We start from the raw sequence: 15,167 nt of genomic DNA on the forward strand, positions 1-15,167 counted from the left end.
AAAACAAACAAGAAAAAAAGAAAAAACAAAATTTAAAAGGTCTCCTCTCTAAGTAGCTAGTGGCTATATCTTCCCATAGTGGTGGCAAGCGTGGATAATCCCCTTTACATCTGGTGGCCGCATTATAAACATCTTTACACTGGTGGCAGCGGTTATAATATAATAATATAATTAAATAAACATCCAACATCTCTTCTCCGCAGGGGGCTATAGTAAGACCACTACTAAAGAAACCAGCACTGGATCCCACTCAACTGAACAACTTCTGGCCAGTATTGAATCTTCCCTATTTTGGCAAGGTTCTGGAGAAGGTAGTATTGCAGTAAGTTGTAGCAGGACCAACTGTATGTGTGTTGAAGAAAAACCTTATGATGGTAATTACTAGGTGAAGCTGGTAATGAAGGTCACCCAGCAATCTTGGACCTCACCCAATAGGGTATAACTGTATGGGTTTTTAGAATACAGCTCTGGGGAGTTTTTTTCCTCTGAGGAGATCTATGCTCAAAAGCTCTGCTCTGAGGAGCAGGTAGGAGAGAGGCCATTATGCTGCTCTAAAGAAGGCAATGGTGGAATAGCTGTTTGCTCAAGGTTTATGTTTTGCTTTCTCATTTGACTTAAGATGAAGATGTCTTATTTTGTGTTACAGTAGAATCACATTTATCCAACATTCGCTTATCCAACGTTCTGGATTATCCAACGCATTTTTGTAGTCAATGTTTTCAATACATCATGATATTTTGGTGCTAAATTCATAAATACAGTAATTACTACATAGCATTACTGCATATTGAACTACTGTTACTGTCAAATTTGTTGTATAACATGATGTTTTGGTGCTTAATTTGTAAAATCATAACCTAATTTGATGTTTAATAAGCTTCTCCTTAATCTCTCCTTATTATCCAACATATTCACTTATCCAACGTTCTGCTGGACCGTTTATGTTGGATAAGTGAGACTCTACTGTACTTACAAAGACTATGTAAGGTTTCTTGCACTGCTTGTTTAGTATACAGCATTGCAAGTTTGTGTTTCATCTCTGCTATCAAGAGTAAAGATTTTTCTGTTCATGTCTACTCTTGTCTGTGTGTCTTGTGCATGGGACGTGGCTAAGATCCGCTTGCTGTGCAACAGGTAGTGGCCTCTCTGCTCCAAAGCTTCTTGGATGAAATCGAGTATCTGGATTCTTTTCAATCTGGTTTCAGGCCCGGTTTCAGAACTGAGATGGCATTGGTCACCTTGGTGGATGATCTACAAAGAGAGCTAGACAAGGGGAGGGTGTCCCTGATGGTTCTCCTGGACCTCTCAGTGGCGTTGGATACCATCGGCCATGGGGTTCTTCTAGACCAGGGGTCCTCAAACTTTTAAAGCAGGGGGCCGGTCCACAATCCTTCAGACTGTGGAGGGGCCGAATTATCATTTGAAAAAGAAATACAAACAAATCCCTATGCACACTTCACATGTCTTATTTGTAGTGCAAAACAACAACAACAATGAAAGAACAATAAAATATTTAAAAATGAAAACAATTTTAACCAACATAAACCTATCAGGATTTCAATAGGATGTGTGGGCCTGCTTCTGGCCAATGAGATAGTCAAGTTAATTAGGATTGTTGTTGTTGTTGTTGTTGTTGTTGTGTGCCTTCAAGTCATTTCAGACCTTGGACGAGCCTAAGTCTAAAATTATTTATTTATTCATTTACTACATTTATTTACTAAATTTATATCCCGCCCTTCTCACCCCGAAGGGGACTCAGAGCAGCTGTATGTACATACAATATATTATATTATTAACAAAGCACAATATTAGCATTATATATTACTATATTGAACTATACCACTATACTGTAATATTATATGTAATATATAACATGTAATTAATATTATTATATGGTATTATTATTAGTATTACATTGTATAACATGATAATATTATCAATATCATATGTATATCTATATATATATATAAAAGGGTAATGACATTTCTGCCTAGGACAAAACAACAAAACTACACATCCCAGAAACACTAAACTTGGCAGCACAACCCCTCATCCATGCTTCTACGTTCATACAACAAAAAGAAAAGAAAAATAAAGTCCTAATTAGAGGGAGAGGAATAATTGTTTTTATCCAATTGCTGCCAGTTAGAAGGCTAAGCTGCGCCCACTTGGGTCTCCTAGCAACCCACTCAGCCCAGGGGACAGGCAGAGTTAGGCCTCACTTAGGCCTCTTCCACACTGCCTATAAAATACAGATTATCTGATTTTAACTGGATTATATGGCAGTGTAGACTCAAGGCCCTTCCACACAGCTGTATAACCCATTTATAATGGACTTAACGTCAGGGGAAAACCTTTACCCTTTACCTTAACTACCTCCTCAATACTTTATTTCCCAAACCACCATACTTCGCCACAGCAACGCGTGGCCGGGCACAGCTAGTATAATATATTATATTATTAAAACTGATATAAAATATTGTATTATAAATGAGGGCAGGGGCCAGGTAAATGACCTTGGAGGGCCGCATCTGGCCCCCGGGCCTTAGTTTGGGGACCCCTGTTCTAGACCATCTCTCTGGAATGGGGCTTGTTTTACAGGGGCTGCGATCCTTTCCGGATAGACGGTCCGAAATGTTCGTGTTGGGGACTCCTGTTCGACTCCCTGGCTGGTGGCCTGTGGGGTCCCTCAGGGTTCAATTCTGTCCCCCATGCTGTTTAACATTCACATGAAACCGCTGGGAGGGATCACCCGGAGTTTTGGAGTGCGGTGTCAAATTTATGCAGACGACACCCAACACGATTACTCCTTTCCACCTAATGCCAAGGATGCCAACGTCTCGGTCCTGAATCGGTGCCTGTCATCAGTAATGGACTGGACGAGGGCCAACAAGCTGAAACTAAATCTAGACAAGACAGAGGCACTCCTGGTCAGTCGTAAAGCGGGTCAGGGTGTGGGGTCACACTCCCCCTGAAGACACGAGTCCGCAATCTGGGGGTGATCCTGGACTCATCGCTGACCCTGGAACCTCAAGTATCAGCGGTGGCCAGGACTACCTTTGCACCATTGCAGCTGCACCCAGAATTTGAAACGCCAGATCTGGCCATGGTTTTCTTCACTCCTCTCCTTTAAGAAACATCTCAAAACCTATTTTTGCACACTGGCCTATGAAGAGGAAGAGGATTAGTCTATCACTGATTCCAGCCTGAGTGATGATGCTGTCAAAGATTACCTTAACCTATAGGAGAGCCACATTTGTATATTTGGATACTTTATATTATACAGTAGAGTCTCACTTATCCAACATTCACTTATACAACGTTCCGGATTATCCAACACATTTTTGTAGTCAATGTTTTCAACACATCATGATATTTGGATGCTAAATTCGTAAATACAGTAATTACTATATATCATTACTGTGTATTGAACTACTTTTTCTGTCACATTTGTTGTATAACATGATGTTTTGGTGCTTAATTTGTAAAATCATAACATAATTTGATGTTTAATAGGCTTCTCCTTAATCTCTCCTTATTATCCAACATATTCGCTTATCCAATGTTCTGCCAGCCCGTTTATGTTGGATAAGTGAGACTCTACTGCATATAGATTCTAACTGCTGAATGTGTTAGTTACAAGGTCTGATTGATTGTATGTGTGGCTAAAGTTTAATTTGGTGGTTTTAACTGTTTAACTTAATTTTTTTATTTGCTCAATTTATTATCTTATTTGCACGTGGCATTAAATGTTTGCCATTTAATAATAATAATAATATTTTATTTTTATACTCCGCCTCCATCTCCCCGAAGGGACTCGGGGCGGCTCACACAGGTCATTGAGCCCAGATAAAAATAATAACAATAACAATATAAAACACATCAAATAAAAAAGACAAGCGCAATTATAAAATCTAAACATTAACTTTTTTTTTGGAATCTACCCTGAGTCCCCTAGGGGAGACAGGGAGGGTTAAAAATAAAGATTATTATTATTATTATTATTATTATTATTATTATTATTATTATTATTACTACTACTACTACTACTACTACTACTATTACTACTACTACTAAGGGGGGTGTATTAGTTGAATGCCACACTTGACTGCTTGGTACCATAGCTTTTATAGTTGTCCAGAGTCATTGAGGTAAACATGCACTTAAGAATTATTTGAAGCTATGATTTGAGCAGAACAGGCAGTAATAGCATCGGGTTGGAAAGTTGGGAAAAAAATGGACTATGGAAAACTGGAATAACTACCTTTATGATCATATTCTAGCATGTGTAACTCAGGATGCTACATGTGAGTGTAAAACAAGAGAAATCAAAGATAAATGGATAGTTTATATGGGATGGGTAAAAAGCAAAAGTGTATAAATACTTGTTAAAACATAAAGCACTCACCGCTGAAATGAGGCCTTGGGACCACTGACCATCGTCCAGGGCGTTGGCCGGAATGGCACCCACCTGGGAAGAAATGGAGGCAGGAAATGAGGGAAGGAAGGGGCAGGTGAGTTCCCAGAAGAGGGGGAAAAAGCCCCCCCAATACAGGTGACCCCCCCCCCCCCCCGGCCATACACGCACAGACTGACCTTCCCTTGGGCCACCAGCTCCCTCTGGGCCGCCGATGCCGCCTTGACCAAGGCGCTGGTTGCCGCTGCAATGGATTTGGCTGCCTCCAGGATCTGCTCCTCAAAGTTCAGGCTCTCGTCCGCTTGCTGTTGACGGGGGGACAGAAATCCAAAATATGACAACAACAACATTTTATTTGTATTCTGCCCTATCTCCCCAAGAGGACTCAGGGCGGATCCCAGCATACACAAACACAAAGGTAAACAAACATTCAATGCCCAACCATAACACAGATAAAGGTAAGGGTTTCCTCTTACGGCTCTGAGGGGGTTCTGATCTCCATTTCTAAGCTGAAGAGCCGGCGTTGTCCATAGACACCTCCTAGGTCATGTGGCTGGCATGACTGCATGGGCCGCTGTTTACTTTCCCGCCAAGGCAGTACCTATTGATCTACTCACATTTGCATGTTGCATTGTGTTGCAACTACTTACAATATCGCTGCCTTGCAGCGTTTTAATTTTTGTATACTATTAATCATGTTTTTATCATGTTTTATCATGTTTTAATTGTTTTGTTTTATAGTATATTTGTTGCTGGCCCTCGTGGCAGAATGTAAGCCGCTCTGAGTCCCCTCGGGGAGAAGGGCGGGGTATAAATGCATGTAATAAATAAATAAATAAATAAACTGCCAGGTTGGCAGGAGCTGGGGCTAACAGTGGGAGCTCACTCTGTCCTGCAGATTCAAACCGCCAACCTTTTGGTCAGCAAGTTCAGCAGCTCAGTGGTTTAACCTGTTGTGCCACTGTGGCCCCATATAAATAACAGAATATACCGTTCTCACCAGAAATATTTTTGTTGGGGCCAGAAAATGATACCATCAATAACAAAACTATGTTCCAACGTAAGTATGTATTAACTTAGAAATCCTCACTCTGTCTAGAGTGGCGTTTTGACATCTGGATGTTTGGACTTATGAACAGTACAAAAGAGGCCTAGATGCCATCTAAACCAGTTCTTTTTAAAAATTACTCTAGATGTTATATGTTTAAAATACATTTAACTACACAAAATCTCAATGTTTTCAACACAAGAGTATTCATAGCATGTTAACTATCTCAGTTATCATAAAATCCTAGAGTTGGAATGGGCCACCCAGTCCAACCCCATTCTGCCAAGAAGCAGGAAAATCGCATTCAAAGCACCCCAGACAGATGGCCATCCTGCCTTTGCTTCAAAACCTCCAAAGAAACAACCTTTATACAGCCTGGAAACTCACAGTAATCCAACCTTTACACATATTTTTCTATCCTGGGCAATGCTATCTATCTGTAACCTGACAGTATAAAAATAGATCTCCTTCTGAATAAGTAATTCATTCTTATTCAAAAATAAGTTAAACATGGCACACTCAAGCAAAGTAAAGCACTTCTGGATTTGCTAGAAATACACAGAAAGCGTTCCCAATGGCATACACAAAAGAACAAGGCTGGGAAAGCTGCTGGATTTCTGAAATATTAAATGGGAGTTAGGATCAAACATTTGCCTCCATTGTTCAAAAATACTTATATCTTTAATTATTTCATTTATATGTCCGGGCGAAGAACAGCGCGGTCATGGTGAAAACGTAGATAAGGCTCGTCGACCCTGAGAGCAGCAAGCTCGGATGGCCGTCGTGCCGACGTGATCGCCACTAGAAAGGCCAACTTCCAGGAAAGCAGACGGAGATCGGTCGAGGCAAGCGGTTCGAAGGGAGCAGAAGTGAGTTGAGAAAGTACAAGTTCGAGATTCCAGCCCGGCGTAGGTGGTAGCGATGGCGGGCAGATGTTATTGTAGCCTCGGAGAAAGGTTTTGATCAAGTGGTGAGAAAGAGAGATGGCTGACCGTGGCGTTGAAAAGACCAGGAAAGAGCTGCGAGATAAGCTTTAATAGAAGCGAGAGAGAGTTTCTTCTCGACGAGGGTCATGAGGAAGTCGAGGACCACCGATACCGAGGTCGGGAAGGTGTCGACGTTACGGGATCGAAGGAAGGCGTGAAAGCGAGAGAGTTTATAGGAATAAGCCTTGGTAGTAGACGGCTTATGGGCTGCCCGAAGGACGTCTTGCAGGTTCTGCGGAAGGGAGGCTAGGTAAGAATCCTCCATGCAGTGAGATGAAGGGAAGGGAGGTCCGGGTGAAGAATTTTGCCGTCCTCCCTTGAGAGAAGGTGCGGCGAGGGAGGCAGAGGGCGAAACGTTGCTCTGAAGAGACGAAGAAGGGCCGGATACCACGGTTGGCGGGGCCAGGCCGGAGCTATGAGAATCGCTGTGACCGAGATCGAGAGAAGTCTTTCGAGAACTTTCGGTATGAGAGGAATCGGTGGAAAAAGATAAAGCATCTCCGCCGACCAGTCCAGTAGAAAGGCATCTCCTAGACAGCCGGGGAAGGAGTTCGGGGGAAGTCTCACCCCGTAGCGGGGTAGCTGAGCGTTGTGGGGAGACGCGAAGAGATCCAGAGTAGGGCGTCCCCAGTGGAGGAACAGACCTTCGAGGATCTCGGGATCGAGCTTCCACTCGTGAGAGGAAGATGTCATCCTGCTGAGGGCATCTGCTAGGTCGTTTTGGGCGCCCGGCAGGTGGATTGCAGAGACCTGTACGTCGTGGGCTATGCACCAAACCCAGAGACGGGAGGAGAGGAGCATCAATTTCCTCGAACCCGTACCGCCCTGTTTGTTGATGTAGAATACTGCTACGAGGTTGTCCGATTGAATGAGGATGGACTTGTGACGGATGAGGCGGGAGAATGCTTTCAGGGCTTTGAGAATGGCGAGAAGCTCGAGAAAGTTTATGTGGTTGGCCCTCTCGGATGGGGACCAAAGATCTTGAACCGTTAGACCGCTCATGTGGGCTCCCCAAGCGTAGGTGGAGGAGTCCGTGGTTATGGTTAGCGACGGCGGGGCTGGATGAAATGGGAGGCCCCTGCACACGTTTTGGTGAGACGTCCACCATGAGAGGGACTGGCGGACGAACGACGGTACCGACAGGTATCTGGAGTTGTGGTGGTAGAACGGCTTGAAAGTGTCTATAAACCACCTTTGCAGGACCCGAAGGCGCAGCCTGGCAAACGGGGTCGTGAGAACCGTGGAGGCCATGTGGCCCAGAAGGACTTGGATGGCACGGGCTCTGACCCTCCGGGCAGATCGACAAAGGGCGATGTGGTGGCGGAGAGCTAGGAATCTGTCGAACGGAAGTGAAACAGTCTCTGTGACGGAGTCGAAGAGGGCCCCGATGAACCGGATTCGGGTTGACGGGGAGAGATTTGACTTCTCGGAGTTGAGTTGGAGGCCGAGAGATTTTAGAAGACGCAGCGTGAAGGAAACGTGGTTTTCGAGAAGAACCGGATCGGGCCTGACGAGAAGCCAGTTGTCCAGATAAGGAAAGACCGTGATGCCATGTAGCCTGAGGTGGGCTGCTACGGCGGCGACGACCTTGGTAAAGACCCTCGGGGCCGTAACGAGACCGAAGGGTAAAACGGTAAATTGGTAGGTTTGGTCGAGAACTTTGAAACAGAGGAACCGTCTGTGCGCCTCCCGTATCGCCACGTGGAAGTAGGCGTCTCGTAAGTCTATGGAGGCAAAGTAGTCTCCCCGCTGCAGCATCGGGAGGATAGAGGCAATAGAGACCATCCTGAATTTGGAAGGGCGAATGAATATATTGAGGGCCCTTAGGTCCAGAATGGGGCGTAGCCCGCCTCCTCTCTTCGGGACTGTAAAGTATCTGGAGAAGAAACTTAAAGGGTCCAGTTCGGGAGGGGAGGGACGGATGGCGCCTTTGGCCAGTAATGCCTCGACTTCGGCCAGTATCTCTGGGGAAGGAGTTGAGTGGAGAATGCGACCTGTAGGTGGGAGGTCCGTGAACTCTAAGGCGTAGCCGTCTTGGACAATGCGAAGAACCCATGCATCTGAAGTAATAGACTCCCATTGATTGTAGAAGGGGGCTAGGCGGTCTGCAAAGGCGCCGGAGGGTCGAGGCAGCGTGGGCTCTGCATCGGTAGCGGGCGAGGAGCTTTGGCAGGGGTTGGCGTCAGGTACGCCGGTTAGCCTGCGGAGGAGCGGGGGTGGTTCGACCGCGTTGCTTTTGCGGATGAGGTCCCCGACGAGGTTGGTGAAGGGTTTGATTATTCGAGCCCGAAGGCCGCCTGAAAGAGTGGTGTCTGAAAGATTGCGGCGGGAAGCGGCGGGAGCGGTGCGGGAACCAGCGGGTGCGCTGAGGTTGCGGTTGGTCGCCACATTTAGACGCAAGAATTTTAAAGTCATGATTAGACTTGAGTTTGTCATCGGTACCGGAGTTAAATAGTCCGAGCGCGTCAAAGGGAAGGTCTTCAATGACCTGTCTGGAAGATGAGGAGAGACCCGAAGACCTCAGCCAGGCGTGGCGGCGGATGGATATCGCGTGGGCAATCATCTTGCCCGCAGTATCACCTGTATGTTTCGCCATTTGTATTTGGTGGTGAGCAAGCGAGTCTGCTTCCTGTTGGAGGGTAGTGAGGACGGAGCGGTCTTCGTCCGACATCTTAGCGAAGAAGGGCTGTGCCTTCTCCCAGATAATCTGCTGGTAGGCACCCATGCAGGCTCCATAGTTCGCCATGCGGCAAAGCAAAAGGGCTCCGGAGTAAAGTTTTCGACCCACGGCGTCGAAGCGCTTCCCTTCTCTGTCGGCCGGAGTGTTCGACTGACGACCTGAGGATTGAGAGGCCTTAACGACCAGGGAGTTGGGGTCGGGGTGGTGTTTGAGCCATTCCAAGGTATCATCGTCGGTACGGTACCAAGTCTCGATCCTCTTCGAGGTCGGAGGAATGGAGGAAGGGGTTTTCCAGGAGGCCTGGATAACGTCCAACAGATAAGGCAGGAAAGGGAGTAGCGTGGCCGGCGGAGCTTGGGCCTGCACCCTTTTGAAAACTGGATCAGACACTGCTTTGGAAGTCTGCTTGATCTCCAAACCCAGGGCGTCGGCCATTCTGACCATTTGATCAGAGAAAGCACGAATATTGTCAGTAGGAGAAGGCGGGTCCGCCTCATACGCATCGTGGGGAGGAGAGAGGTCGAGACCGAGAGAGACCACCGAGGCCGAGAGGACAGAGTCTGGGCGGTCAACATCAACATCTTCCTCCTCAGCCCCTTGGGGGGACTGAGGGGGAGAAGAAAGCACAGTCTCGGGAGGAGGCATGGCCTCGCGGGAAGAGAGGGTCGGGAGCCGAGGATCCTTGGAGGCTGAGGCATGAGCTGCTCGAGCCAGGCGAGCCGTTTGTCTGCCACGCTCCGGTGTCGAGGTGGGAGGGAAGAGCTGTTGGCGCGACGAGTGAGGCGGCGCAAGGGGCTCCGGCACCGGCACCCTGACCACCGTTTGGGTAGAGTGGTGGGGTGAGTCCTGCAGCTCCCCGTCAGACAGGGGGTGCAATGGAGATTGAGAAACATCTCTAGGCCTCTGTGCTGGCACAATTGGAGAGGATCTTCTCGAGGAGGTTGCCGAGGAAGATGGCTGGTCTCTCCTTGAGGAGGCCGAGGAAGAGGAGCGCTGAGTCAGCCGTTTCTTTGTCGGCGGTTGCTTGGAAGCAACCTTCAAGGACTTGCCAGGTGTGGGAGGAACCACAGCTGAGTCAGATTGCGCTCGACGAGACTCCTCGTGAGCCCTTTTAAAGGCTATTTTGATAGCAGAGGAGGACGGAGGGGAGCCGATACGAGAGCGGATCGAGGTCACCGAAGCCAAAGAGCTCGACGTCGAGGAAGGCCCCACCTTTCCGGAGCGGGTCGATACGGTAGCCGTCGTCACGGTACACGGTGGCTTGACCGGCTTAGCGGCCCTGGAGGTCCTGGACGCCCTGGACGAGACCGAGGAGGCTTTAGCTGACGGAGGCTTAGCTGGTGGCGCCGACATAGCTCTTAGGTCTGAAGACGACGACGTACCCGACGTCGACGGAGTCGGTTCTGGCGCGAGAGATTTTTCGTAAAGTGCCGCTCTAAGCCTAGCGGCTCTGTTCTTTCTGGCCTGAGCTGTGAGAGCTAGGCAGAAACGGCAGGTACTGACCACATGAGCCTCGCCAAGACAGAAGAGGCACTTGGCGTGGCCGTCCGAGTCAGGAATTTTAGCAGCACACTGTGTGCAACGCTTGAAACGAGTAGTAGACATGCGAAGAGTCCGAAGTGAACCTTGCGGCGGAAAAAAAGGAACTGGAGAGCGGGCGCCTGGGGCCGCCTTATATGCCCCTTGGGAAGGGGGGGGCGTGGTTACCGCCAAAATTTGAACTTCAGCTTGGAAGAGTTTCCGTCGGAACCTGCGCAGGCGCAGCTTCTCCATTAGTGTGCATTCACAGAGTACACGAAGAAAAAAAATTAGGGACAGCTTAATGCGGGGAAGTTAATTCAATTTAATTTATGACACTATAAAACTGCCGGCGATCAAAGAGCAAGGAGGAAATACTACGATCAAAGGACTCGGCGTCATAATGGATGAAGCGACAGCTCCCCCTGTGGCCGGAATCGAGCATAACCTCCTGAAGCCGGAAGTTGGAAAAATATTGAATCCCCTCCACTATCTGTCTGTATGTGTGTTGTAGGTCTAATAATGGAGCCCCCAGATGGCATAGTGGACTAAGTGGCTTGAAGGTTGGGTTGCTGACATGAAAGCTGCCCGGTTTGAATCCCACCCGGGGAGAGCACGGATGAGCTCCCTCTATCAGCTCCAGCTCCATGCGGGGACATGAGAGAAGCCTCCCACAAGGATGGTAAAAACATCAAAAACATCCGGGCAATGTCCCCTGGGCAACGTCCTTGCAGACAGCCAATTCTCTCACTCCAGAAGCAACTCAAGTTGCTCCTGACACGAAAGCCTAATAATGGCATTTAATGTTTGCCATGTATATGTGCATTGTGATCCGCCCTGAGTCCACTTCGGGGTGAGAAAGAAGGGCGGAATATAAATACTGCAAATAAATAAATAAATAAATAAAGTATAACAGGCATGGGCCAACTTTGGCCCTTCCTCCAGGTGTTTTGGACTCCAACTCCCTACGGCTGTTAGGAATTGTGAGAGTTGAAGTCCAAAACACCTCGAGGGAGGGCCGGAGTTGGCACATACCTGACTTATAACAATGAAAACTGCCTTGCTCAAACCTCTGGAGCTGGATGGACTTTTTTGCCCTGCCTCTGCCTGTGTGCGCATGCATAGGGTGCCTCTCCGTTCTCCTGGCACTGGGGGCTATGGAGGCCCATTGGCCATGTGGTCCCACCAGGTAATAATTGTGTATGTGTATGTGTGTCCATGATGACCCACCTTGGGCTTGGCCCTGGGCTTCAGCTGCTCCAGCTTCTTGGCCGCAGCCTCAATGGCCGCCGCCGCCCCCAGCAGCTCGTTCTCTGCAATGACCGTGGGGTCTTCGGGGTCCACCCACTCTGTTCCTGGAGGAGGACAAGGAGGAGGAAGAGGAGGAGAGAGTGTGACCCCACAAACACGCACACACCATCCCACAGAGGCCTCTTCCAATGGTTGAGAAGAAGATTAGTCCCTGTACACAGCCTACCAGGCCATTCCCATCCTTACGATCCCTTTGTCAGGTAGAAGAACGTTGTATTAGACAGGAATGTGGCGCAGCTGGCTAGTAACCAGCTGCAATAAATCACTACTGACCGCGAGGTCATGAGTTCGAAGCCCGGGTTGGGTTAAGCCCCCGACCATTAAATAGCCCAGCTTGCTGTTTACCTACGCAGCCTGAAAAACAGTTGCATCTGTCAAGTAGGAAATTTAGGTACGTTTTATGCAGGAGGCTAATTTAACTCATTTACAACACCATAAAACTGCCAGCAACATGCCAGAAAGGAATGAGGAAGTAGAGTCACTAGTGGACGGTGAAGCAACAGCTCCCCCTGTGGCCGGAATCGTGAAGCTGGAAATGTTAAATGCCTCTGTGTGTGTGGAAATGTTAAATGTCTCTGGGGGCCAGGCTGTGGCGCAGGCTGGTGAGCAGCCAGCTGCAATAAATCACTCTGACCAAGAGGTCATTAGTTCGAGGCCAGCCCATGGCGGGGAGAGCACCCGACAATTAAAAATAAAAAAAATAGTCCCTGCTCATTGCTGACCTAGCAACCCGAAAGATAGTTGCATATATCAAGTAGGAAATTAAGGTACCACTTATAAAGTGGGAAGGCTAATTTAACTAATTTACGACTCCATAAAAAACATCCAGTCGCCGTTTGACTGAGGAAGTGCCATCGCAGTGGATGATGAAGCAGCTGCTCCCCCTGTGGCCGGAATCGAACATCCCCTCAAGAGAAGGTTAAATTGCCTCTCCGTCTGTCTCTGTCTTTGTTCTATGTGTATATGGCATTGAATGTTTGCCTTATATGTATACAATGTGATCCGTCCTGAGTCCCCTTCGGGGTGAGAAAGAAGGGCAGAATATAAATGCTGTAAATAAATAAATAAATATACTGTATGTTGTTTGTCTGATGGCATTGAATGTTTGCCATATATATGTGCATTGTAATCCGCCCTGAGTCCCCTTCGGGGTGAGAAAGAAGGGCGGAATAGAAATACTGGAAATAAATAAATAAAAATACATTGCATGTACCTCCAGAGTGGGTGAAAAATACAATTCCCATGCACATGTGTTCACAGCAGAGTCTGCTGAAAGGTTAAGAAAGCAGAGATGTGGCCCTAGGGCCCTTCCACACAGCCACATAACCCAGAATATCAAGGCAGAAAATCCCACAATATCTGCTTTGAACTGGGTTATCTGAGTCCACACTGACATATATTCCAGTTCAGAGCAGATAATGTGGGATTTTATTCATCTGTGTGGAAAGGGCCCTAGATAGCTGGCCATGATTTCTCTGCATCACCATCCTCGTTGTGCAAGTGTCTTGCTATGGTCATGAGTATCTCTGTATACTGATGCCAGACTTGTAAATAATTGTACAGTAGAGTCTCATTTATCCAGCATAAACAGGCCAGCAGAATGTTGGATAAGTGAAAATGTTGGATAATAAGGAGGGATTCAGGAAAAGCCTATTGAATGTCAAATTATGTTATGATTTTACCAATTAAGCACCAAAACATCATGTTTTACAACAAATCAACAGAAAAAGCAGTTCGATACACAGTAATGTTATGTAGTAATTACTGTATTTACTAATTTAGCACCAAAATATTGCAATGTATTGAAAACATTGACTCCAAAACAATGACTACTAAGAGGCAGACTGCGTTGGATAAGCCAGAACATTGGATGAGCGAATGTTGGATAAGCGAGACTCTACTGCAGGGGTCCCCAAACTAAGGCCCGGGGGCCGGATGCGGCCCTCCAAGGTCATTTACCTGGCCCCTATCCTCAGTTTTAGACTTCGGCTCCCCAAAGTCTGAAATAACTTGAAGGCACACAACAACAGTAGTCCTAATTAACTTGTCTATCTCATTGGCCAGAAGAAGGCCCACACTTCCCATTGAATCCTGATAGGTTTATGTTGATTAATTTTTTAAAAAGTATTGTATTGTTTTTTCGTTGTTGTTTTTGCACTGCAAATAAGACATGTGCAGTGTGCATAAGAATTTGTTCTTATTTTTTTTTCAAATGATAATTCGGTCCCTCAACAGTCTGAGGACCATGAACCGGCCCTCCACTTAAAAAGTTTGAGGACCCCTGCTCTACTGTATATAGTAACGGCTGAAGAATAAACCTCCAAGGAGTTTGGATGAAGGCCAGAGCTCAAGTGGTGAGATACTAAACAAGATCAGAGGCTATGCTGTAAAATCTCTGCTAACTGGGATCAGGACTCTGCAGTGTTTTGAATCCCAATTAACAGCTTGCCTTTGAGACAGTCTGTCCCATTGCGCAGCTGGAGGAGGAGGTGAGAGGAGGAGTTCACTTGCCTACCCAGCAAGAGTGTTGTGTGTGTGTTTACTCTCCATTCAATGACCTTGCGACACTTTTGATTCCCCCAAAAGCCCAGTCTTGGTTTGGGGGACAAAGAAGGACACCCCCAAAACCACCACCAGCCCTACCCACCTTTCATGGCTTCGGCCGCCTGGATGAGTTCTGTGACGGATCCGGCCACCCGCTTGGAGTAGGCGGCCAGCTGCTGCTTCAGGTCGTGGCTCGGCTTCTGTAGGACCTGCCAGTTTGGGGAAAAGGGGGAAGAGGAAGAGGGGCTGAGTGTCCATTTGGGCAGTGAATGCAATCCAAGGGTGTTTTGGGCCAACTTCAGCCCTCCTTCCAGGTGTTTTGGACTTCAACTCCTGTCAGGATCCAGGCTGCAGAGCACCAATAACCTACACAGAGGCCAGAATCTATCTAATATCTTTATTAAAGAAATATATAAAGTCAATAAAAACAAGTGAAGAATATAGTTCAGAAGCAGACCTTTCAGATGAGGTCAAATATAGTCCAGAAATGTATTGTCCAATATAAGATATTAGAGTCCAAAGTTATAATCCACTAGACCGAAACACACACCTTGCCAAGCAATAGTGTGGAGAATGACAGGGTCTTTAAAGTCCAAAGTAGCTTGACAACAAGGCTGGAAAATAGACTTGATTCTTGGCTAGATCAAAGCTTGAAACGAGGCA

General features: G+C 47.1%; 1 protein-coding gene across 4 annotated transcripts in view; it reads right to left on the reverse strand.

The window, feature by feature from the left end:
- tln1 (talin 1) overlaps positions 1-15,167 on the reverse strand; it is a 124,328-nt gene that overhangs the window by 14,621 nt on the left and 94,540 nt on the right. For all 4 annotated transcript variants that reach the window (XM_062972672.1, XM_062972674.1, XM_062972671.1 and 1 more), the window contains 4 exons: positions 14,608-14,713; positions 11,880-12,004; positions 4,597-4,722; positions 4,409-4,471 (listed from right to left, as the gene is read on the reverse strand). In XM_062972672.1, coding sequence (XP_062828742.1) covers positions 4,409-4,471; positions 4,597-4,722; positions 11,880-12,004; positions 14,608-14,713 — 420 coding nt within the window. The remainder of the gene's footprint in view (positions 1-4,408; positions 4,472-4,596; positions 4,723-11,879; positions 12,005-14,607; positions 14,714-15,167) is intronic.

Source organism: Anolis carolinensis, chromosome 2, assembly GCF_035594765.1.
Source record: "Anolis carolinensis isolate JA03-04 chromosome 2, rAnoCar3.1.pri, whole genome shotgun sequence".
NCBI classification, from domain to species: Eukaryota; Metazoa; Chordata; class Lepidosauria; order Squamata; family Dactyloidae; genus Anolis; species Anolis carolinensis.